The following is a 23838-nucleotide window of genomic DNA, read 5'->3' as shown; positions in this document are numbered from 1 at the left end:
TCCGGCGCAAGAACCACCTTTCTCAGCACCCTGACCAAGAGTCGCGTGTGAGTGCTTGCCGGCGAACCGCACTGCCCTCGTCGGATAAAGGTTAAGAGCAAATACTAAAGACTTTATAACCACTGATCCTGGCCGCATTGGCCAATGGTCCATCTCTTACCGTGTGCTGTGTTGTAGCTGTCTGTAGTTGCCGGCCCCAATGCCGAGCCGGAGCCACTCCGTTAGCGGCATACACCCGTTTCCGCCGATGTCTTTCATCCGGGTTGAGCCTCTTTTAAGCTGCCACTCCTACGCTCCCCACGGCCAGATATAAGTGATTTAAACTTTTATTAGCACAAGAGACAGGATACCATCAGAATGAAGATTCCTTACGTCCCAAACCCGCCAGAGACCAACACGCCCGAGGACGCCGCCATAGTCGCCCGCATCCAGGCCCGCCGCGCCCCGCGCCCGCTCATTCCGCTGGACCTGGCCCTGCTGCACGCGCCGCCCGTCGCCGACGGCTGGAACTCGTTCCTCGGCGCCATTCGTACCAAGACCTCTCTGCCGGACGACCTGCGCGAGCTGGCCATCTGCCGTGTCGCCGTGTGCAACAAGGCCTGGTTTGAGTGGGCGCATCACGCCCCGTTGGCCGTGGATGGCGGCGTGAGCGTCGCGGCGCTGGACATTGTCAAGGCCGAGCCGCTGCCGGAGGCGAGACCGGAAGCGCTGCTGAATGAGAAGCAGTGGGCGGTGCTCAAGTACGCGGATGAAATGACGAGGAATGTGCAGGTGAACGATGAGGTGTTCAAGTTAGTGAGAGCGCATTTCAACGATCGCGAGACTGTGGAAATTACGGCTACGGTGAGTATATACTCAAAATCGATACGATTGAAATGTTCTAATGAGCTTCGTTGATAGGTTAGCGCATACAACTGCGTGAGCCGCTTCCTGGTAGCACTCGATGGTAAGTATTTGAACTCAATTTATTGAACTTGATATATGCGTCATCTAATACGCCCGGCGCTAACATGACATGCCAGTCGGTGAAAAGAACGGGACTGGTCCCGGCGACATTGCAGCTCATTGATAAATCGCCCAACGGCATGTGAAAAGCATAAGTAAAATAGTGGGAGGGGGGCAAAACAGGGAAGCGGAACAGAAGGGTATCAGCAGCCAGAGTATCTGTGGAAACCTGAAGCCATTGAATAAATTATGAAAGGGAAGGCAAAATATTAAAGATAATCAAATGAAAAGCCACGTCGGCATCAGCTTGGATAGGCTTGAAGCGAAATGACAAGGGGTATCTTGTCTAAATGAAGCGAAGAAGGGAAGCAAAGTGAAGTGAAGTGAAGTGAAGTGAAGTGAGGGTAGCAAAAACAGATAAAGCAGAAAGTTCCATCCAAAATCATGCTCTCTCAAAACGAGAGGCAGGCACCCCTCCCAAACCCGCGCGTCGTGTATTGGAACAGGATCATTCATGCTCCGGTGTATAAGTCGCCCTATGCCGTCATGATGGGGTTCGTGACCAAACTGTAAACAGAAATACAAAAGCGGCACAAGAGTGGTGTAGTAATGCTTGCCACATGGCGTCGTTATACAACAGTTTTCATCATTAGTAAGTATGTTTCGCGTGAAATGCTTTTCAAAAACATTGGCCGTAGTGTTCGTTGAAGGCGTGAGTTTCGTGAAACATGAGAGGAGCTACGAAGCCCTCTCACGTGGGGACAGAGACCTCTCGACGGACATGGATCGCTCGATGGAAGCATGGCGCTGATGCATGCGCGGCGAGAGCTGCAGCTCCTCGACGACACTTCCCCAGCCGAGGCGCCCCGTGGAGGCCATGGTCTCCTGATGGCCAATAGCTTGCATAGTGAGGCGGCGGACAGGTGGCCGCTTGGGCATACTGTCGGTGAGCGACTTTCGCAGCACCGGCTTGCTCGGCGTCGCAAAGGCGGCCGTTTTCTCGATATCTCTCGGCAGCGGTGGCGGTGGCGGCGGCTGCCTGTCGGCGACCGAGGTGATGATGCCGAGGTAGACGACGAGGAAGCGCATGCGCAGCAGGTCGAGGCGGCGCACGCGGTCCTCAAGCTGCTGGCGCTTGGCGGCCCAGAGCAGGCGCGTGCTGGTGCGCATGGCGCTGCTGGTGCCGGCGCCGGTCACGTTTTCGGCGGCGATGAGCAGCGAGTTGAGCTCCTCCCGCAGGTCGTCGCCCGACTTTTGGATCTCGCGGAGGAGCTGGCCGAGGCGGATCTTGTCCTCGAGGCGCTGGACCTTGGCCATGTCCTTGTCGTAGCTCTCGTTCTCCTGGATGGAGAAGTCGACCGTGTCGATAAAGGTGGCCATCTCGCGCGGCGCGGCGACGTAGGCGGCCCAGTAGGCACTCGCGGTCTGGGCGAGGACGGCGACGGACAGGAGAAGGGCGGTCAGGACGAGGATCAGAGCCCACTGGAGCCAGCCCGAGTCGACGGCCATGATGGGCGAGCAGGCGAAGATGCGGTGGCAGTGGTGGAAGCGGCGTGAGAGTCGTGGGCGCGGTTGCGAGGCAATGACATGATCTGGTGGTAGTGGTGGTTGGTGGTTGGGCAGCGGTTTGGCAGTGGTGATGTAAATGAAGGAGGTGGTGGTGTGGTTGTGGTGGCGGAACTCAGGGTGGCCAAACGCCCAGTTAGACGAAAAGGAACCCACTAGCCCGATGGTGCTGCAGAACAGTTGGAGCAGACTGCAGGATAATTTTAACTAATGCATGTATGCGACGCTGGGATCCGCCAACAAAGGAGCAGAATGGGATGGCTGGGCTGGGCTGGGATGGCAGTTTCTGTTGGCGCCCGTGGTCTTTTGAGGTCGGCTTGCGGGCCAGCCCGCCCCTGCATCAAGCTCTGGGGCTGGGTCGTTCGCCTACCTACCTACCTTAGGTACCTACCTAGGTAAGGCAGGTAACTAAGTACCTACGCACTTTTGCATGCACTCAGCGCTCAAGCACTGTCATGATCCATGTCACATGGCGGGGAATCTAAACAGCGCGGCGCGGCAGGCCGCTGTGCGTGCAGTAGCTAGGCCATTCTTCAGCTGCACACCCGAGGCGTCCGGCCGGGTGGCGTTGTTATAGCCATCGCTAGTTTCTTTGTTGCCACGGGCCGAGTAATGTGAATCAAAGGCACATGCCCAAGTCATTGTCTGCTGGTTCAGGTATTGGATAATAATAGCCCCAGTGGGCAAGGCTGCCCTCTCAGCCGCCACAGGACCCGAGGCAAGACAAGGTCTGGGATGAATCTTTAACGACCTTCTGCAGGATTACAGTGGGCAGAGCGCTGCAAGCTGGGTTCATCTCGTGGGCTCGCAGCTGCCAGTGGTGCTTCTGCGCCCACTGTTGGTGCTGGTGCCCGCCTGCCTGCGCCAGCCACTCAGCGTCAGGCTGCCCCTCCAAGCCTCAAGTCCAGACATGGTGGGGTAAACTTTTTGGCACAACGTCCAACGACGACTCACTGAATAAAATCATACACGGCCAAACGAACCATCTACGATTACTAGCAGCGGACTAGCGACTCCTTTCTCAAGGCCACCACTCTATTAAACCATAAAGCAGCACACACATCTAATCCACACCACACCATAGCTGTCACCATGGCTGCTGCCGTGGACGCCCCGCCGCCCACCGCGGACAGCTTCCCCCTCCCCCTCGTCCTCCAGCAGCCATCCTCGACGGCGCCCGAGCTCATCACCCAAGGCGCCGAGGGCCGCCTCTACAAGACGACTTACCTCCTTCCCTCGCTCCCCTGCGCGCTCAAGTACCGCCCGCCGAAGCCCTGGCGCCACCCAACGCTCGACGCGCGCCTGACCAAGCACCGCATCCTGTCCGAGGCGCGCATCCTCGCCAAGTGCCGGCGCGATGGCGTCCGTGTGCCTACCGTCTACGCCCTCGACGAGGCCCAGGGCTGGCTGATGCTCGAGTGGATCCCCGGCACGCCGGTGCGCGCCAACATCAACGCCCGGCTGGGGAGCAGGACCGAGGGCATCGAGCAGGACGAGGCGCTCAAAGGCCTAATGCGGAAGATCGGGGCCGCGGTAGGGAAGCTGCATAAGATTGGCATCGTCCATGGCGATCTCACGACGAGCAACATGATGCTGGATCCGACAGGGGGTGCGACGGCGAACGGGCACGCGGACGGTGAGAGCTTGCACGGCGAGGTGGTAATTATCGATCTGGGACTGGCGAGCGGCGCGGTGCAGGAGGAAGAGAGGGCGGTCGACCTGTACGTGCTGGAGAGGGCGTTTGGGAGCACGCATCCGCGCGCAGAGTGTGTGTTTCAAGAGGTGCTCGATGCGTATCGAGAAACACACAAGCAGGCCCCGGGCGTGCTGAAGAAGCTGGAGGAGGTACGGATGCGTGGACGGAAGCGAAGCATGCTAGGATGATCCTTAAAAGAGGGACTTTGGGAGACTGGTAAAAAAAAGGCGAGTAGAAGTAGAAACGAAAGCAATGTACATACTAACGTGTTAATGAAATGAGACCTTGGCCAATTGTCATACATGTTCGAATATTGATCAAGTATCAGGTCGACTGAATGAATATTATCCAATTCATATCTTGCATTTACTCGGATTATCAGAATGATGCTCGCTACAAATAAAAGACCCGGAGAATAACCCTAACAATGCACCCCAACACAGCCTTTTCCCTTTAAAGCCAATTTCCCGACAAGAATATAATCTATGAGCCGTAGCTTATTCCCTCTGCGTCATACATGTTACGTGTGTATATAGTGAGAAACATGCACGGTGAAACATTAGTTTAGTTGACCAGCTCCGCGCCGGCAAAGTAGCCCTTGTTCTCGATGACGCCGCGATCTCGCACAAACGCTACGTAGCGCACCACCCACTGCGGCACAATCTCGCCCTCCCAGCCGGCCTCGCCGACGGGGTGCTCCGGGTCGGCGAGGATGCCGGCGCCCTGGGGCCCGTGGCCAAGCAGCTGCCGCAGGGTGCCCGGGGGCAGGATGTCTGTGCAGTCGGAGTGGACGTTGAGCTCGATGCCGTGCTGCGTGGCGAGCTGCTTGAGGGGCGGCGGCACGTTGCAGCAGTCCTTGAGGTTGATCTGGTCGACGGCGGGGCGGACGGTGGTGGCGGCCATGAAGGCGGCGAGCTTCTCGCTGCCAAACTCGGCGACGCCGAGCTGCCGCACGCGGCCCTGCTGCTGCAGCGTCTCGAGGACGCGCCACGTCGCCACCTCGTCGTCGAGGTTGCCCTGCTGTGCGTTGCGCTTGTCGGCCTCCCACTCGCAGGTGCCCTCAAAGGACATGCCAGGGAACGATGCGACAAGCAGGTCAATGGTCGCGACGCCGAGTTCGCGCGTTACCAGGCTCAGCGCATCTTCGATGTAGCGCGCGCGCTCGGCGGTCAGGCCGGCTGTCCCACCGTGGGCGGCGGGCGCGGCGGGTGGCAGGAAGAAGAGCTTGACGGTGATTTCGTACTGGCTCGCCTCGTCCAGCAGACCCGCGCCCTCCCAGTTGATGCGCGGGATGAAGACGCTGCCGCCGCCGCCGCCGCTCTTGGCGTCCGCCGTCTTCTCAGTCCATACTTCGATCGCTGGGGGAATCGGGGTCGGGACGTGACCATTGGTCTGGGGAGGAAACGTCGCGTAGTCGAGTTTGGCGGCCACAAAGTTTTCGCGGAGCGAGTTGACGAGTTCGAGGTTGGAGCGGGTGCCGGCCGACTTGGACTTGCGGATCACCGTAGGACCGGCGGACATGACATTGCTGCAGAACGCCGCATGTTAGAGACTTTGATTTTCAAAAGTAGTTGAAGATCATCTGCGCGGCGCTGTTCTCCGATTTGTTTTCTTTTGCTTTTTTTTTCCCTGAGGGCTGGGCGGCGCCGCGCCCAGCTATGCAGGGTCCTTCGCACCCCTCACAGTCAAAAAGAAAAAAAGCGGCAGGCTGCTAATAACTTGCCTGGTAGAGAGGATCAGCTTTGTCATTTTGGCGGGGTTGGCGGGCTCAGCACGCCAGGCAGATCTTTGGTAAATGGCAGGCAGATAAAAAAAGGTAGAAGAGTACGCAAAGATATAATTGGGGGAGCAGCGAATCTGGGGTTCGTTGAAAGGTCAAGTCCGCATGGCCATGGGCCGTTTTTTCCCTTTCTTATCGGCAGCGCGCCGATGGTCCGATGGGCGGGCGGGCAGGAAATTGATGATGGGAGCAGCAGCAGCACCGGCGCCAGGCGTCGAAGGCTGATTAGTAATGAGATGGCGTCTTTCTCGGAAGTGCAGCCCGGGTGGCTTTCCGACGACGGTGATGTAATATGCAATGTAATGTTGCGGTCAGAGATAACATAGGATGGAGAGAAGACGGGTTTTGTTCGTGTCCTTGTAAGTCTAGATATTGTGGGAGCTTCATGGCCGTTTTGATGTCGGCTGTATATTTATAATGGCTGGGATTGAGCCTGGCACACCGGTCGCGCAGTGCCGTTTTCGGGGCATCACAGCGAGTGCTCACTGTAACAGGACAGGCCGTGCCGCAGCAGGAAGTACCTAGCAAACTGCCGAGCAAAGTCCGCTCCGTCAACGCATTATCACAGTTCGCGCAGATTGGTTGCATGATGGATGTCTTAAATTAGTTCTTGATATAATTGTCTCTCGTATCGTTTCAGCTGGCTCTGTGCCGGCGATAAATCTGCCTAGTATTCCGGCACAGCGACTGTTCCACTGCTGCAAAGCGCTGCCGCTCTCCTCGGTGCTTGTCTCCTGTGTCTCCGTGGGTACCTACACCCATTGTAACTAGGTAGGCAGTGGGTGTCTCGGTCGCAGCAACAGCACTCGCGTGTCCAGCTAAAACGCTTGGTGGGGTCACCACTCTCTGGACAGCTCTCACCATCGTGCGGAGCTCTCGTCACCAACCATTCGAAATTGCCAGCCAAACAGACACAATTCCTCTTCGTCTACAACACCTGCCCGCCGCATCCCTTTTTTTGCGCCTGCACCTCCGCCGCACGTTGCATTTCGGCGTGTCCTGTCCACGTTTCTCGTGGTGTAGTGCCGTTGAACACCATGGCGATTCGGTGCGTCACGTCCCTCCCCGACCGCACAAAAAGGAGCGTCGTGGTGGAAAACTAACCCCTCCCAGGCATCTGATTCTCCTCTCCCGCCAGGGCAAAGTGGTAGGCGGAATTCATCAAGAAGCTGCCACTGTCATTATGCTAACTCACACAGCGCCTCGCCAAGTGGTTTACGACCCTGTCACCAAAGGAAAAGGCCAAGATTGTCAAGGACGTCTCCCAGCTGGTCCTCCCTCGACGCACCCGGATGTGCAATTTCCTCGAATATAAAGGTGCAAACAAGTGACAAGATGATGGAAATAAAGTCCCATTAACGCATTCCATCAGATACCAAGATTGTTTACCGTCGATATGCCTCACTCTTCTTCATTGCGGGCTGCGATGCCGACGACAACGAGCTGATTACCCTCGAAATCATCCATCGTTACGTCGAACAGATGGACAAGTACTATGGCAACGTTTCCGAGCTTGACATCATCTTCTCCTTCACCAAAGCATACTATGTTCTCGATGAACTGTTGCTCGCGGGCGAGCTGCAAGAGAGCAGCAAAAAGAATGTGCTGCGCTGTATAGGGCAGCAGGATTCGCTAGAAGACATGGAGGTAAGTCCCTAGCAAGATTGTTGAATCTTTCTGTCTTTTGGATGCTCTGTTGCAGGACGCCTTATTCAACCCTCCCTTGCGCCTCAAACTCCGTCAGTGCCCAGGATAGCAGCTGATTTGGTCCTGTACCATCCAGGTGGAGGACGAAGTGGCCAGACTGATGTAGTCGGCCTGCACAAATAGCCTGCCCAAAATAGGCCCCGCTCGAAATTGTGTTTTTGTTTTGTTCAAGAGATTGGAGTTTTGGGTGTTGATTCGGCGTTGACACTATCGTTACAGGTCTCGGACTCGATCATGAGAGGCCTCGAGGATGCTGGGTTCGTTTGAGAGCCCTTGAAGTTTGCAATGGTTTGTTGTATGGGACATCGCCCGACAAGACGCAAAAAGACGCAGAATACAAAAGTCTCAGGGCACTGAGCATCTCTTCGATGAGAAGAGAGGGCGCAAAGGAGACATGGGCACGCGGGCAATAGAAAAGGATTGCTTTGGACGCGCGACCCGGTTAGCTTTGTGTATATATCTTGGAGAGTGGAAAACCACTCTATTGATACAAGAGAACTAGATTTGGCCGTGCGATGGCCGCTGTCGGAATATATCTACTTGTCAGCGGCCGTCTATAGGCTGCTGGCGAGGGACAGACGGGCGTCGCACGGGAAAAGCGAGATGCGACTGCTCTGGGACAGAGGACGCAGCCGCGCCCCTAATGACAAGAAAATCCTTTGCTTCACAATATGTTGTACTGGCTCGCTGATTTACTAATCCTGCTTGGTTTTCCCAATACTACGCTCTGTTTACTAGGAGACCGGGCGACGACACACAAGACAATGCGAAGGCAGTGGAACACACAGCAGCAAACCGCGACGACAAGACAGATGACGCTGCAAGCACGCGTGGCAGCATTTGAGGATGCCATTCGCCATGGGCACCAATGGTGCATCGAGAGTTTGGCATCGGTCCACATGGCAAGCCTGGTGCGACGTCGTTGGCGCGTTGAGATGGATGGGCATGTGGCGGCCGGACTCGGAAATGGGCGACGTATTCGACTGGATGAGGAGAGAGGGGAAGCGGGGAAAGACTTGCGCTGACGAGAATGACGGGACTGGCTTGCTGGCTTGTTATCGCAGTGGACGTGTGGCAGTGTTGCAGTGGATGCACAGCGCTGTGACATGGGACACATGCGCTGGAAACTGGCTCTCAGCAGCCCATGCTCCTGTTTGGCCCCGCTGCCGAATGCGCCGCCTCAGCACCTCAGCATATCAGCACACCACAAAGGGGGCCCCACTTGGCTCGAGCCGCCTGCGCTCTCTGGCCTGGCCGTGTCTGGCTATGGCTCTCTGGCTCTGGCTCTGGCTCTGGCTCAGGCTCTGGCCCATCCCGTGCCCGTCGCGCAACGCTCGATTTAGCTTTGGCTCCAGGACGCCTTCTCACAAGCCCCAACACCTGGTTTCCGTCGTCTCGTTTTTCCAGGCATTCCTTTCTGCCACAGCCTTCACGCTTCAATTTTCGACGACTTGTTCTCTGCCCTGGCGGTACTCCCTACTTCTTGTCGCACTACACTACTGCAAACACCCCTGTCAGTCGGTGACGAGACAACAGCACCCGCACGCAGCGCCCACCTGCTACCACCGTCCTGCTGGCCTAACCGATCCCACGAGCCCGGCCTGCATCCCCCCGCGCTGCGGCTCTCATCGCCAATATCTGCATCGCGATAACTTGCGACTGACATTCGTCAATTGCAACAAATCTGCGATACGATTCCGCCACTTGCTCTTGCTGCGCGCGACGTCTTTGTTCCTTCACTCATCGGGCGCGACTTTGCCCGATCGATCCGTTCACCGGCCCTGCTACCGCCTCACCGCATTGTAGAACCAATCTCTCTCTGCTTTCCCATTCCGATATCTCGGCTGGGGTCTGAATTTGGTAGCGATTGCGACCATACACGACTTCTTCGGCATCAAATTGCTTCGCTTTCGGCTCCATCTCCGACCGTATCAACCACGTAAGCGATTTGCGATGAAGGTATGTTGCATCCCGCACCTCGCGCGACCTTGTCAACCAAGTCGCGACATGTGGCATGCGCTATTCTAACACCATTCATTCAGTATCTACCTGTACAAGACTTCGAGGCCGTCACCGGCGCTCTCAACTTCAACACTCCCGACTGCAACGTCACCGGCGGCTGCGATCTCTACACGACAAAATCCACCGGTTCCGACAAGAAGCTTTACAAGAACATCGACAAGGACCTCAGCTCCCAACATGAAGCTCTAGTCAAGCTCGGCGCCAGCCTTTCGCCGCCTGAGCGCGAACACATGCTGGCTTCATCACCATCCATGCAGCTGTTTTCCACATCGAGTCCCTTCGGCCCTCTCTCCGAGCTCTCCAGTCGCCGCACCTTTGCCTACATGATTGCTACGCTAAATGCTTCACACCCGCACTACGACTTCTCACACGTCCTGCGCCCCGGCGACTTCAAGCGCGAGCGCAATCTGCGCCGCGTCATGGCCAACCTCGATTCGATACTACAAAATGTCCGCCCATCATCAACATTTGAGCCGACATCGCTCAACTCATCATACGGATCCGACTCGAGCTCCTTTTGGGGCCCACAGTGCTGGGCACTGATTGACAAGGAGATGCGTCTCAACGAGTGCACCATTTTCCGATACAACCCAGACACGGACCCTTTTGAGGAGGACGAGAGCGCCATCTGGGCTGCCCACTATTTCTTCTTCAGCCGCGCCTTGAAACGCGTAGCGTATCTTTACGTCCGTGTCGTGCCCGTCATCTCGTCACAAAGCCCATCGCTAAGGCCCACGCGCGTTGCCGGGGGTCACGGACACAAGATTGGCGTGCTGGGCGGCAGTGGCAGTGGCGTGAGCCGTTCCGCGGGCGCCGAGAAGCGTGCGACGTACTGGCTGAGTGATCGCGACGCCGAGCTGGTAATACCGCCGGAAGACGACGACGAGACTGTCGGCGACGGCCTGTACTGGAACCGAGGGGAAGACGGAGACATTGTTGCGTTTTCTGACGACGACTATGTGGAAGATGAAGAAGACGACGACTTTGACGACGTGGATATGCTGGACACACCGAGAGAGAGATTTATGAGCGAAGACGTGGCTGGCAGAATGGAGATTTGAATGCTAACGAAAGACTTGCCGTCAAGGTGTTCAACATCCGACCATGTTGTTCGCTGAGCATGAATGGGCCGTGCTGTGATTCTAGGACTGTTGTTTGTGTGGGTTGGGTTTGGGCGAGAAATGCAGCATCGGCGTATGGGTTTCAATTGTTGCTTGTCTTTCCAATTGGCTTTTCTATTTTGGTCATCTCGGTTGCTGTTATCTCTGGTGTCTTCTTTGCGGAGTTTTGCGCTTTGTATGAGCACACGCTTTTTTTTTTCGCATTTGCTTTTCTTTTGCACGCCTTTTTGGCTCTCTACAAATACCCCCGGCATAGTGAGATTAAAATAAGGATGCCGGGACAGAAATGGATGCTCGACTGCTTCTTTGTTGCTCTTAACTTTTTTAATCCTTGTTTGCTTTACGCCCTTTGATGTATTTCTCTGATTGCTATTTGAGAGCTATATATATTGATAATCTGAATGACATTGCTTCTGCGCAAAAGCCTTTTCACCCATGAACCATAAACCTAGATGGAGGTACTCTTGAGCTATGAAAGTGTCGTGCCAAATGATGCTGCTGGAACTGGATCGTGAGCTGCTGAATTAGATTAAGCATAAGCATCAAGGGGCAAAATATGGTTCTCGTCTTTGTATTCCTTCGTGTTCAATTTGATAGTCCATCTATGTCATATAAGTCATGTCTCCGAGAGGAGAAACTAAAAAAAGCGGCCGGCCGTAATTACACAACGAAAACAGCAGCCAGGCAGCGAGTATAACGAACCAATAAACATCAATACTATGGTATCGATCGAGAGTAGCTGTCCGCTTCTTCTCAAGATGAACGGAAACAAAAATAAATAAAACAAGAATCGGGAAAAGATGAACAAAAAGAAAAGATCGCAGGGATATAATACGCTAGATGATCAAGTAAATGTGCCGTCCCTCCGCCCTGGCGTAAAATTCGACGTTAAGGATATTCCTCTCCAATATACACATGTGCGCACGAGCGACATGCCAACAAGTTACACTGTCATTTATGCCGGCGTCCTCTTGCGGCGGCCAAACATCCTGCCCAGACCACTGCTCGACTCCTCAGTGCGAATGGGCTGCACCGCCGGCGCCGTGCTGCCGCCCGGAGGACCAGAACTTCGCAGGAAAGCAGCTAGGTCAGACGTCTCGCTACTGTACGTTCCCGCGGCCGGTTCTCGAGGCTCAAACTTCTTCATAGGCACGCGGCCAGACGGCCCAGAGACGGACGAGATGCGTGGACGCCCAGCTGACTGTGGCTCAATAGACCCATACTTGTCGTAGCCGACCGGCATACTGATCTGGATGGGAATGTGACCGCGATTGCTGGCGCGACTGCTGAGAGAACGGCCCTCTACCGACGCAATCGACGCCGTGTCCTTGGCGGTGTTGTTACGAGTGAAGCGGCCGATCAGGCTTGGGGCGCTAGCCTTCTTCTTGGGCACCTTGTGGATAGTGGCAGCTGGCTCCGGTGGCGGGTCGTAATTGCGCAAAAATTCTGCCAGGCTCTCTTCCCTCTTGGGCTTCGCAGGTGGTGCTCTGGCTGCTGGCATCACCTCCTCCTCTTCTTCTTCCTCATCGCTCAAATCGATGGCATAAGGATCACGGACACGACGTGTTTTGCGCTGCGGCATAGGCATGTCGTCCTCGCCAAACATGTTGGCGACCTTGCTGTTGCCAACTCTTCCCTTGAGAAGAGCCGAGTTCGAGTTCATGGAGGATTGCACCGAGTGATCCGTGACATTTGTAGAAGCTTGGCTGTAGCGAAGGTCTGGGATGCTCGCATCCACAGCTCTACCACCGGGAGCACCAGCCAGCTGATCCGAGTCCATGGTTGTCCGGAAAGGGGCAACATGGCGGGGAATACGGTGGTTGCTGGCTGCAATGGGCGGGCCTTGGCGGATGAAGTCGATGAGGTCGCGGGTATCATTTTTGCTCGTGATGGCGGCATCACGCGGCTGGAAGCGCCCCTTGTTGCTTATCGTTGAGGCCCGGCGCGCGGAGTCGGGTGCTCGTGGTACGGGCCCAGAAAGTCCTGCCTTGTCGCTTGATTGGCGCACAGGCGCCTGTTTGTTTTCGGGAGGTGGGCCAGTTGACTTGATAAACTGCGCAAAGTCGGATGTGGTCTCGCTCGGTACCCGTGCATCTCTTGCCTGTGGTCCGCCCATCCTGCCGGTGGTTACAGCAATGCCGGTCGGGGCCCGAGGAACAGGGCCAGACGGCTTCTTCTCTACGATGGTCGGGTTGTCGACGCCCTGACCACGGAATGTAGATGGTGAAACACTCACTGTTGGCGATTGTTGTGACGGGTTTGGCGAACGCGAATCTTCGCTTCTGCGCGGAAACTTTGTCACTACTGGGCTGTCAAGTGAGCGCTTGGAAGCATCGGCGTGGCGCATGCTTTCCGGAGTCAGCGTATATGTAATGGTTTGATTGCTCTGGATGAGCTCTTCGAAGTTACGCGCAACACTCTCGGAGCGGCTTGTGGAAGAGTTGTCCTCGGATGACCGGACCACCTTCATTTTTCCTGTCACCGAGGAGGCAGACGAGCCAGAAGTGTGTATGGCTCGCGGGGGGGCGATCGAGTGCAGGGCGGTTGGGTACTCTTCTTCTTCCTCGATGCGAAGTTCTTCCAGCGAGTTAGGCGCCTTGTTGTCCCTGAATCCATGTAGATGTCTAGGGCTAGGCGAGTGGCCAGGCGTTCTAGTCTCCGGAACCAGTGCCGGATTGGGCGAAGGCTTGCCGTCATAGGAGGTGTTGACGAGTCTAGGTGAAAGAGGCTCGCGATTGCCGAGTGCGTTTCTGGTGGCCTTTTCAACATCAAGCATCATTGGAAACTTGGGGTTCGTCTTGCCCCGAGTCTCCTCGCTTTCGCGAGCAGCTGCAGGAGCAGTGGCTTCCATACTGTCTTTCCCGTGGGCGCTGTGATAATCCGACTCCTCGGACTCGGACTCGGAAATAGTAGCTGCATTTCCAACAGTGGGCTTCGCACGGTCAAACTGACCTCGTGCAGCTGATACGGATGCGGCCGAGATGTTCTTATCGACCGGGGCAGAGTCCGAGTTAGACTTGGTAGCCAGAATAGCTCCGGCAGTGCCAGCTGCAACCGCGGCACCAGCAAGAGCAGTGGCACTAGAAAGGTTCAGAGAACGGCGGTGAGCGGTATCCAGTGATACCGGGCTTCTTGGAGCTTGAACATCGATAATCCGAGCAGAGTGCATGCTGGACGTGCTCCGCTTATGGCCTTTCTTCGCTGACTCGCCCGAAGATGAGGATGGGCTGCTGTCGACGGACACTCTAGATGAGGTGACAACCTCGGCTTTTTCGAATGTGGCGACCTCTTCAGATCCGTCAGAGTCCCAAGCAGAATCATCAGCAACAGAAGCCTTACTGGCCTTCTTCCTGATCCTAGTCTTGGGTGTAGTCAAGCCAAGTCCTGTTGGTACTGCGCCTCGGGTCCGATCCGTTAAAGGCTCATCGTCATTACTCAGGTCGGAAGCGAGCTCCTCGTTGGGTTCAGCATCGCTTCCCTTAGTCGCAGCCTTGTCAGAGCCGGGTTCTTGCGTTGTCACGGCCTCTTCAGGTATCTGGCCAGAGAAGAAGCGTAGCCGGGTAGCATTCGGCATAGAGTTGGATCTTTGACGGGGTTTGAGAGTACCGCCACCGAGATCAAGCCCCTGTCCAGCTGCCGCCAGCTCCAAAAGGTCGGGGAACTTGGCGTAGAAGCTCTTGGGCCTTGTGGGCACGAAGTCCTCGTCGTCAGCCTCAGACTCTTCGTCGGAGTAGCTGGCAAGACCAGGAACTTCGATTTCGTCGACGTCTCGATCTCCTATAGGTAGCGGGATATCGGTTGGGTGTACGTCTTCCACAATTGTCTCCTCTGCGGGCTCTTGCGCTCCAGTGGCCTCATCATTCTCGTCCACAGTGGGCGACTTTGGTGACACAAAGTCGCGATTCAGACTGCCGTGCCGAGAGTGCCCCGAGGAAATGTGGGAAAATGGGCGAGGGATGGTGTCGTTGATGGGGCTTCGAAGTCGCTTCTTCCAGCCACGCCAAAGACGGCCCAGGGTTCTGTCCAAAGCCACGCGCTCGATGTCGGCCTCTCCGACGATGATCTGGTCAGCCATGTCGCCAGGTTGTCTGCTGCCATCCTTGAGGCCCTTTTCGATATCAGAGCGCACGCGGTGATAGGCCGCTTGGCCAGCTACCGTCAAAGTAAGCTCGCCCATGTATTCAATAACAGATGTGAGGAAAATCGCAACGGCTGGCGAGATGACGTCGGAAATTTGCTCGTCGACTCCAACCTCGAGATCTTCTTGCTCCATATACATGTCTTCGTCTTCCTCTTCCATATCGCCGAGGGACGAGTAAACCATGCAACGAAGTCGTGTACGCTTCCATACCAGCTCTACATCCCACCCACGAGGGGTGGAGCCCTGCGGCTGGACGTAGTCCTCCTCATCAGCACCGCCGAGATACTCACGCAGCTCCTCGTCTGCGTTGGCGATTGTATCCCGGGCGAGTTTGGGCTTCAGAATTTCTGTAACAGCTGGGCGGAGTGTAGACAGGTTTGTTGATCTGGAAACTTGCAAAAAGTTGAAAAGGAGCTGGTCTAGGAAACCATTTACCAGTTCCAGAGCTCCGTCCGAAACATAGACGGGCGAATCAGAGGGCTCGATACCATTTTGGTCATACCAAGCGTCTGCGTGACTGTCGTGATCATTCGTGACTATTTGAGCAGCTGCAGAAGCGGCGATGAAGGCGGGTTCCGGGGATACCGTGGCTGGTGGTGTAGCGAGGCTATGGATGTTGGCAGTAGACGGTCGATCGCTCGAAATACTATGCGCGCGGGATCGAAGACTGGGAGATGTGAGGCCAGAGGGTGGCCTGGGGCTAGTGTGGCCGTCCATGGCGACAGGTTGCTCTCAATGTCGTTTCAGGTAGAAAACGGGATAATTTTGATAGAATTAACGGAAACCGGTGGATTGCTGTTCTTGAATCTTCGAAAATCCAGGCGCCGTCCGGGGGCGACTTGCGAGCTGCGCAAGGACGTTGTACCAGTGTCGCGCCAAAGCAATCGCTATGAGTGAAATGGGCTTTTGCCGCACATTAGCAATCAGCCTGGGAAACAATTGCGAGGATAAGGACGGAAAGGGTGTAAGCAGCCAGCAGCACAAACAGGCAAAGAAATCGATAGCGAGTCGGCAGCAAAACTGGTCTCGCCGAGGGCAGAGCAGGAGACAGGGGGCTCTCGTAATATAAGCTTGCGATGGCTGGCCCAGCTGGCTGGATATAGATGAGGGTCGGTAGTGGAAGACAGGGGGAGTATTGGTTTGATATATAGGCTGTGGGAATGGAGCATATCCATGATTGAGATGCAAAATCGGACGACTTACGTTGGTAGTTGTTTTAAAATTAAGCAAGCAGCAGAGGCCGTGTCATTTCGTCCCTGCGGAACCACTGGGCCAGATAGGAGCCGGTGCGTGGTAGACGGAGCACAGTGGTGTGGGAGACGAGTTGAGACAGGTCTGCGCCGATAGACAGACAGACAGTCGATGGTTGCGAGTCGGCGAACGGTATATGAAGCCGACGACAATGGACGGAGAGAGTACAGGAGAAAAGAATCGGCCGTAGAGCGCAGGTCCAAGGCGAAGAACTAGGACGAGCGATGAGCGCAATCGAAGAGCGCAGGTGCTTCTATTTTTTAGTCTTGTTGCGTTGGCTCTAGCGTCTTGTCCTCCGCTTGCTCGGGGTGGACGAGCGTACTGGTACATACAGGCACCCCTCTTGCCCTCCAACCCTTTGCTAGCGTCAAGAACAAGACAGGGGGTGCTGACAGGGGGGAGACCCTTTGGCTTTTCGTGGCGAGCCGGTGCATTGGCCTGCATGTACCAGACTGGGAAGGCAGAGAGTCAGTGAGAGTCCTTGAAAGGCTGTGTGAGTGGTCACTGGCCAGCGAGTCCCAGTTGGACGGGCCACCAACTTCAGGGGTGGTGGGGACGGCATCCAGCGCCCACGCATCCATGTAGTTCTGGGCGACCTGGCCATGCATCTGGGAGGGGCTTTTGAGCAAGACACTCGCCTGAGGGCTATGCGGGCTCGTCGCCCGCCGAGTAGGACAGGTTGCAAAGCCCTTCCAGGACCCGTATTGCTGGGTAAGTGTAGTCGAAAAGGCAGCTCCGTCTTTGTACCTGCCGGCATCAAGAAGTGCGGCCTGGGACGTCGCACAATGCTCCAGCAGATGGTGGCCCATGTAAATTGGCATTTGGCTAGCCCGGTCCCCTGTCCGGCTCATCTGTTCCTTTTTGCGCAGCGCTGGTGTGTCTCCGTACCGGCGGTGGGTCGGCCTCCCGAACTAAGACGGCGTTTCTCATGAGGACATGGGGGCGTGGAGCTGTGATTTGATGGTTGGTGACAAAAGAGGATGAAGGTAGCAGTATCCGTAAAAAGAAAGGAAACAAAACATGGCAGAGACAGGAGGAGAAGCAATTCTGGTGACGACGGTCACAGCAGCTGTCAAGGTCTTGCCAATGTTGATGCCTGGCAGCTGGCAGGCCAAAAAAAAAAAAAGCCCCGGACAAATGGCGTTTGAGAGGCGCACCGTGCCTTATCGACGCCTTTTCACAGAAGGACATGTGGCAGCGTAGCACCTCTTCAGCGCTGAACAAGTACCAGACACACCAGACCACGCGGTGCTACAGTGGCCACGCTAGCACGACAAAGGCTTACTGCCCGCTGGGACGCTTGTCCTCAGGGGCACGCTAGCGAGGCAGCCAAGCAGCGAAGTACCAGCAATCCGAACTGGAACGGGTACTGGTAAATAGTTGAGCAGGTAAAATACAATTTGCTGGTAAGCTTTCACCATTAATTAGCCTCTCTCCATCTGCACCTATTTACTCCGTAGTTTACGGTGAGCTGCAGGCCACATCCCCACTCATGCAGCACGGGGTCAGCCACACTTTTGGTGAAGCCATCTCCAATTCTCCATCAACCATCTCCAGAACAAGGCTGTTTGGCTGCCATCACGGCCAGCACCCATCTTGCCACACTTTAGTCGCTCGACTACCAGTAGACACCATGATTCTGCCATCGGCGTACTGAGTACTGGATAACAGGATAGCTCTTACTCAGAATCGTCTTTCCGAGGCCACATCCGGCCGATCGATACCCAGCGATGCACTCTGCCAACGTAAGCATGGCGGTACATAAGAGGCGGCAAGGCCGGCTGCACGATATAAGCTACAGGTATCCGTACATGTTGGCTCAGCTGCCGGCACACCAGCGACACAATTCCATCATTCTCGTTGCTCGTTGTCACGCTGACATGACTTGGATTGGCATTACGTGGTCCGCCAGCTAGCCCGGTATGAGACAGCAGTATCCGTACAGGCTACGGAGTACGACGTTCCGACATCACCAAATCGAAGATGGACTCAATCACTTCGGGAAGATGCATCAAACGTCAACGCCACGGCTCATTTCCGTCCAATAATCCACCCGGCACCTACGCTCCGTTCAATCATTGCACGACGCCAGTAGGCTACATTGTGCCCGATAGCTGTCACCTACCCAATTTGCCGCCGTCGCATGTCGGATTACTGGCCATGCACCATTACTGATAATGAAAGCCGAACTGGCACTCAGCTACCACAAGCTATATCGCCAGAAATAAGAACAATAACCCGCTACGTCAATGTTGCGCCAACAACTCTCCGACACAGGCCAACGGTCCGCGTGTCCCAATTAGTCTTGCCCCGGGCTTCGATGCAACGCGAAACATCTTCATCTGCAAGTGCTGCGCCGCATCGAACTCCTCGATTCGCCCAGCGTATGCAGCAGGTACTTCTGCACATCTGCTCCGTACTAGGCAGCTAGCCACAGGTAAGTAGCTGGGGTAGAATGGTTCCCCCAGCTTGCCCGCTGGGGATGGCGCAGCAAAAGCTTCCAGTAGATTTCCTTTTTGTGACAAGTCGAATCCACCTTCTCCGTCGCCCATCGGCTCGTTCGTTGCGTTCAACTCACTTTGTCACTCGCAATGACAGATGGCTCCTTTTGTCAACCCTGGTTTGCCACTCACGCCCTGGCGCTGAAAAGCGGCAGCCTGCCGTCATCAGCTGGTCGCCCGCACAGGTTGTCAGGCTCGCGGCTGCTTGCAGAATTGGGACTCTTATTCATGCCTGATGCTCATTTTTCCACAGCAACAGCCGATTGCTCTCGTCTTTCACTGGCCGACTGTCGCCTACTCGGCCGGCTCGCTGTCCGGCCTCACCACACCACAGACGCCTGAAACCAGTCCACTGTCCAAACTCTCTCTCCCTTGCGTTGCTTGGTTCTTCGCCGTGCAGGTCGACATTCACGCGCACAACTTCCGCAAGCCCTCGGGGTGCTTGGTCGCTCCGGACTGGTAGCACTGACGCTCAAAATACTTTCCTGCTCCACCTTTGGGCCGGCTCGTCGTCCAGCGCTCCATCACTATTGAGCGCCTCTGAGGCTTTCCAGGCCACGGATTGGTAGAAGGCGTCATTCGAACAGACGAAAGAAACTTTAAAAGATGCCTTTTCAGCTATATACACAACCGCCTTGCGCGCCGCTTCAGCCAAACCAACCCAGCTGCGTTTGGATTTTGCTAAGTACCCCAAGTACCGTGCTCATGAGTCTTCTGGAGGTATTTAGGCGGCCCAAGTCACTTCAGCACAGACGCTGCGCGAAGTCGATCTACGCCAGGGCCCAACGTAACGAGTCTGTGTGCTCCGTATTTTCGTGCCCAAAGCATTGGCGGAGGAAATCAAATCGGTATCTCGTCCTGCACAATGAGAAACTACTTCGTCGCCGGCTTCAGGTGGTGGCGGCACCTTGTCACCCCCCTGCAGCTTGCTCATCCGACTGATGCTCCGGACAGTTCATCAAACACAGGTGGACCAAGTGCGTTATTCACAATGACATGGATGGCTCGAAACGTGTGTAATGACTGATACAGTGCACCATTTAATCACACCTCATCAGCCATGTTGCACCGCACACATTTCCGACTAGAGATGGCCCCCAGAGGCCCTCGCCTTGCTTCTTTGTTCGCGGCAATGAGTTGTCACAGAGAATCTGTCTCTTATTATTGCTTCTTTGCTACCCTTGCTGTACCAGAACTGTGCTTTTTCCAGGTGCCGGAAATCTCCTTTTCACTCTCGGCGGGCTTCTGGCGCACCACCCCACGCTCGACACCCACCACCGGACCGCCGGTGCACTGCGCTGACACCATGTCTCACTTGGGAAAAAGCAAAGCGTCACGCCATCCAAACATGATTCATATCTTCGAATGCCCTAATTCTTGCAGCCGCAGTTCATGTGTAGCGTCGCGATGGTGTACACTGCACCGCAATTTATCGTTGTTGTCGTCGAAACCAGTGTCCAGAGATAAGCGAATATATCGTAACAGTCTAGTGAAGCCGAATGTCAACTTTGATTGGCAGTGAAATCTCGGGAACTTTTTGACATTGTTGATTGCCAACAAGTTCACGCCCGCTTTGCATGGCAGCTTTGCCCGCTGCTCTCGTCGCATACGGCAAGCAACTGACAAGGCTGCCAGCCCGGTGTCGCGGAAATGTGCCTGGGAACGAGAGCACAAGAGTCTTGGGTCCGTTTACGGCCGCAATTCTCGACAACACGTCCTGCAATAGGCGTCTGCCCTGCCTTTGCCACGCCCAAAACAGCACCATAGCGTGCCACGTGCAGCAATCCTCGCGCATTAGTCCCATGCAGGTGTAAAAGTCCATTGCCCGCCGGTGTAACCCTTCTGCGAGCCGGTTCTACTCTGCCCGCAAAGGCGTCGGCCGATATGTTGGACAGCGTGCTAATTTGCCTTGTTTGTGGACGAAATCGAGCGCGCTCAACACAGCCCGGCCTGCGCTCAAACAATATCAAACAACGCTGATGAGAGACCCAAAGGCAACGGCAATCAATTCGTTCATTTGCCGTCTTGGTATGGCGGGGTAGAACCAGGATGGGATGATGTGCCGAGCAAGTTGGCAAACTTCTCCGAGACTCGGCAAGGGTACCAGCAACGATGAACTGTAATGGTCCGAGCACGCATTGACTTTCACCACTTTGTGCGCCTCAGTCACCGTTTGCGTCACGGCAGACGCAGGATTAATTAAATGCGGCATTGCAATCTTTGCTACTCGCAATCTGACCCCCCCCTCGTCATGTTTTGGTTGGAAACGGGTTTTAAATTAAATTTTGGCGCGGAGCAGTGACCCGGCCCGCGCCTCCCGTTGGCCTTCTTGAGAGGTTCCATGTTTGCGGTCGTGGTACGGCCAATGGCATCTCTCCAAACTTGACGCAACCACCAATGGGTTTGCTGCATTGACAGATCTGTCTCCACGGATATGGCCGGCTGGTTGGTGCAGCTGGTTCTGATTGCTCAACAGCTTCCGGAACATGTGCACAAGTTTGCCTACCCTACACTACGAACCTAGATGTCTCGGGCCTGTACTTGGATACACGAGCTTGATCGATTTACGGGTTTTGTTGCGAGATCTTAGCATAGGGCTGGGTCGATGTGCATGTCGTGAACCAGGTTGGATGGTGTACCCTTGCAGTGACGAACAGTGGCACTAGACGCGCAAGGCCCTACGCAGCGAAACACGTCAGCGTCCATCAATACGCTGCCGTATAAATGCTGCAAAAACCATGTTGTGATCCGTGTCAGCACACAGACGCTCTCTTGTAATTGCAGCATTTCCACCTCGGTCATGGTGCTCACCCTAAAGCCTGCTCGTTTCGACGATGGCGATGCCATCGCCCACATCATGGCCGAGTCGTTCTTCTCCATGCGCATACAGCAGCGCCTCTTCCCCAACGTTTCCTTGAGGACCAAGACGGAGAACCAAAGGATGCAGTGGCCACAAAGATACTCGGCCAGCAATGTGCGACACAACAAGATTGTCGATGACGAGACGGGCGAGGTAGTGTCCTACGCCAACTGGGAGTTTGTCAACGTGGACGCCTCGGAGTTGGTGTCGAATATCTCTGGTATGCGATACATGCGGCGCGAAGCAGCGAGCTTTGAAACTTGTGAAAGCTGACAGAGGCAGACTTGCCGGCGGGTTGTGTCATTGATACTGAAAGGAGAAGCAAAGGCGTAGACCAGGCCTTTGCTGAAGCGGTAGGAAAAGAGATGGGGCAGCTGCAGCCGGAAGATTTGCCGACCAGGCCTTACTTGAGTAAGTCGTCGCTCCTGATATGCTCTTATATTCTTTTTGACAGACCGTTCTTGGTTGCAAACGTGATTCTAATCGGAAAATCTAGCTCTGCTGGGGATTGGTACTCTTTCCAAGCGCCAGGGATCCGGGGCCGGTGGCATGCACATGAGATGGGCCGCGCAGGTCGCGGATGAGAAGCGCATACCAATCTACATCGAGGCAGCGCAAGAGGCGGCTCCATTCTATACTCGTCACGGTTATACGACAATCAAAACTGTTCAAGTAGACCTGGGACCGGAAGATCGAAACCCTTACATCATTTCTTCCATGATACGGGAACCGGAGTAGGTTCAGATAGCGGGGGCGGGAGTTGCGCAACACTCGCACAGGTTTTGTTCAGAGTAAGTTCAAGATGCATAATATTTATTCAACATCACTAGGATACTTGGGTAATGAATGAATGTCTCTCTAATCAGACTCACTCTTCCTCAGGACCTAACCATGCAACAAGATCACTGACATCTATACCCCAACGTCTTACTCCAGGAGTGTCCTGGCCCACGATAACATCATCCAACTCAATATCCAGCACACTTGGTAATCTCTCATTCGCCGCCTTCCTGTTCGTAGAGTTATCACCAAAATTGTGCACGAAGTGGTAGTGTTGTGAAAAAAGAGCTGGGCTCAGTAGTCGTACACATTCGTCAGGAAGTTCAAGTCGATTCTCTCCTTCATCGCCTCGGTGAAGCGCTTCTGCGCCTTGGTGTTGCGGTAGCCAAAGTCGTGCCGTGCGCAGATGGGGCGAAAGTCGTAGGCTTGGGGCTTGCCGGGCCACCACCAGCATATTTCCGAGGACCAGTTGTACTGAAGGGTAGTAGTCTCGCGAGCATTTTGAAACGTTGATATGGAAGCATCGAAGATGAGCTCGTCGACGGCAGCCGTGCTGCACTTTGTGTTGCGGCTCTGCAGATTGGCGGGCGACTAGGTGGTGGGAAGGGCAGCGCCGGTAGCGGCGAGGCTGGCCACGGCGGCACTGATGAGAGGGAAATGCATCATTCTGGAAAAGGAATGGATTGCTGCTTTGAATTTTTTGATGCGGAGGTTGATGCAATGCCACTTGATGGAGGAGCGAATGAGAGAGAATGCTCCTCGTGCAGGATGTTTGTCTAAGCCGCAAGGATGCAGTTAGGATGGATATGAGCTGAAAGAGAGGCGCAGAAACACTTGAATGTTTGTTTTTGATAAGAGAAATTTGATTCACAAAAGAATTTTCTGAAGCAGACTGCTCTTGTCGTCGCTGCTTCGCACCTGCCGCCGCCCCTCGCTCAAACAGGCAGCTGCGAACCTGTTGGACAGAAAGAGGGATACGCCGTGAAGCTTGTTCTCATAACCGTAAATGAAGCACTTCAATCGTCTCAAAGATTAAATTGGTTCACGGGCCTTGAATGTCTCACTCTGTTGACACTGGATTCAGTCCAAGTCCAGTCGCTCTTGGCGGCACTTGCATTTCAGCTCTGCGAGGAACGGAGAGGACATCAGACAGGCTTCGTCATTCTTCAGCGAAATAAGAAGAACGAACTCCTTCGTCACAAATTTCTCCCACAAGGACTACCTATTTGGATGTGATCGTTGGCAGCTGCGCAGTCATTCGCTCTTGCCCGATCATGATAGCGGTGCCACGCAAGGCAGCGCCTCAATCCACAGGCGAACGGTTCAAAATGAAAGCCTACACCCACCGATACTCACTTACCGTTAGCTGCGCACTTTGCCACCCTTCTGACTGCCATTGCCCAGTACGAAAGAAAAAAAAAACCTGCTTGTAGCTTTCCCCAGCCCTGAGAGCACCGAGCGGATCATC

The 23838-nt window shown here is 55.1% G+C and overlaps 9 protein-coding genes across 11 annotated transcripts; 5 read left to right on the top strand and 4 right to left on the bottom strand.

Annotated features, from left to right (window-relative positions):
• Positions 1-357: 357 nt before the first annotated feature.
• Positions 358-1069, top strand: LMH87_004035 (uncharacterized protein; the record flags this gene model as incomplete). Its single annotated transcript, XM_056195195.1, has 3 exons — positions 358-843; positions 901-946; positions 1023-1069. The coding sequence occupies 3 exons, from the start codon at positions 358-360 to the stop codon at positions 1067-1069; spliced, it is 579 nt and encodes a 192-aa protein (XP_056048849.1).
• Positions 1070-1683: 614 nt separating this feature from the next.
• Positions 1684-2454, bottom strand: LMH87_004034 (uncharacterized protein; the record flags this gene model as incomplete). Its single annotated transcript, XM_056195194.1, has 1 exon — positions 1684-2454. The coding sequence occupies one exon, from the start codon at positions 2452-2454 to the stop codon at positions 1684-1686; it is 771 nt and encodes a 256-aa protein (XP_056048848.1).
• Positions 2455-3603: 1149 nt separating this feature from the next.
• LMH87_004033 (uncharacterized protein) lies at positions 3604-4395 on the top strand (the record flags this gene model as incomplete). The annotated part of the gene is made up of 1 exon (XM_056195193.1): positions 3604-4395. The coding sequence occupies one exon, from the start codon at positions 3604-3606 to the stop codon at positions 4393-4395; it is 792 nt and encodes a 263-aa protein (XP_056048847.1).
• A 376-nt stretch (positions 4396-4771) lies between these two features.
• On the bottom strand, positions 4772-5956 carry LMH87_004032 (uncharacterized protein; the record flags this gene model as incomplete). Its single annotated transcript, XM_056195192.1, has 2 exons — positions 4772-5735; positions 5931-5956. 2 exons carry the CDS (start codon positions 5954-5956, stop codon positions 4772-4774), a joined length of 990 nt encoding a protein of 329 aa, XP_056048846.1.
• Positions 5957-7024: 1068 nt separating this feature from the next.
• Positions 7025-7961, top strand: LMH87_004031 (uncharacterized protein; the record flags this gene model as incomplete). Of its 2 annotated transcripts, none has more annotated exons than XM_056195190.1 (5): positions 7025-7035; positions 7101-7134; positions 7187-7304; positions 7360-7634; positions 7914-7961. In XM_056195190.1, 5 exons carry the CDS (start codon positions 7025-7027, stop codon positions 7959-7961), a joined length of 486 nt encoding a protein of 161 aa, XP_056048844.1. The 2 variants fall into 2 exon arrangements, with proteins under 2 accessions (XP_056048844.1, XP_056048845.1); XM_056195191.1 differs by lacking the exon at positions 7914-7961 and adding an exon at positions 7771-7800.
• Positions 7962-9647: 1686 nt separating this feature from the next.
• Positions 9648-10777, top strand: LMH87_004030 (uncharacterized protein; the record flags this gene model as incomplete). The annotated part of the gene is made up of 2 exons (XM_056195189.1): positions 9648-9653; positions 9737-10777. The coding sequence occupies 2 exons, from the start codon at positions 9648-9650 to the stop codon at positions 10775-10777; spliced, it is 1047 nt and encodes a 348-aa protein (XP_056048843.1).
• Positions 10778-11792: 1015 nt separating this feature from the next.
• Positions 11793-15695, bottom strand: LMH87_004029 (uncharacterized protein; the record flags this gene model as incomplete). 2 transcript variants are annotated; one of them, XM_056195187.1, is made up of 2 exons in its annotated part: positions 13426-13443; positions 13503-15695. In XM_056195187.1, the coding sequence occupies 2 exons, from the start codon at positions 15693-15695 to the stop codon at positions 13426-13428; spliced, it is 2211 nt and encodes a 736-aa protein (XP_056048841.1). The 2 variants fall into 2 exon arrangements, with proteins under 2 accessions (XP_056048842.1, XP_056048841.1); XM_056195188.1 differs by having other exon boundaries at positions 11793-15695.
• A 170-nt stretch (positions 15696-15865) lies between these two features.
• LMH87_004028 (uncharacterized protein) lies at positions 15866-16837 on the bottom strand (the record flags this gene model as incomplete). The annotated part of the gene is made up of 3 exons (XM_056195186.1): positions 15866-15881; positions 16182-16245; positions 16678-16837. The coding sequence occupies 3 exons, from the start codon at positions 16835-16837 to the stop codon at positions 15866-15868; spliced, it is 240 nt and encodes a 79-aa protein (XP_056048840.1).
• A 4693-nt stretch (positions 16838-21530) lies between these two features.
• On the top strand, positions 21531-22479 carry LMH87_004027 (uncharacterized protein; the record flags this gene model as incomplete). The annotated part of the gene is made up of 5 exons (XM_056195184.1): positions 21531-21810; positions 21873-22001; positions 22087-22324; positions 22370-22381; positions 22473-22479. 5 exons carry the CDS (start codon positions 21531-21533, stop codon positions 22477-22479), a joined length of 666 nt encoding a protein of 221 aa, XP_056048839.1.
• Positions 22480-23838: the final 1359 nt, after the last annotated feature.

Source organism: Akanthomyces muscarius, chromosome 2 (assembly GCF_028009165.1).
Source record: "Akanthomyces muscarius strain Ve6 chromosome 2, whole genome shotgun sequence".
Lineage (NCBI taxonomy): Eukaryota > Fungi > Ascomycota > Sordariomycetes > Hypocreales > Cordycipitaceae > Akanthomyces > Akanthomyces muscarius.
This window is presented reverse-complemented; position numbering and strand designations above follow the sequence as displayed.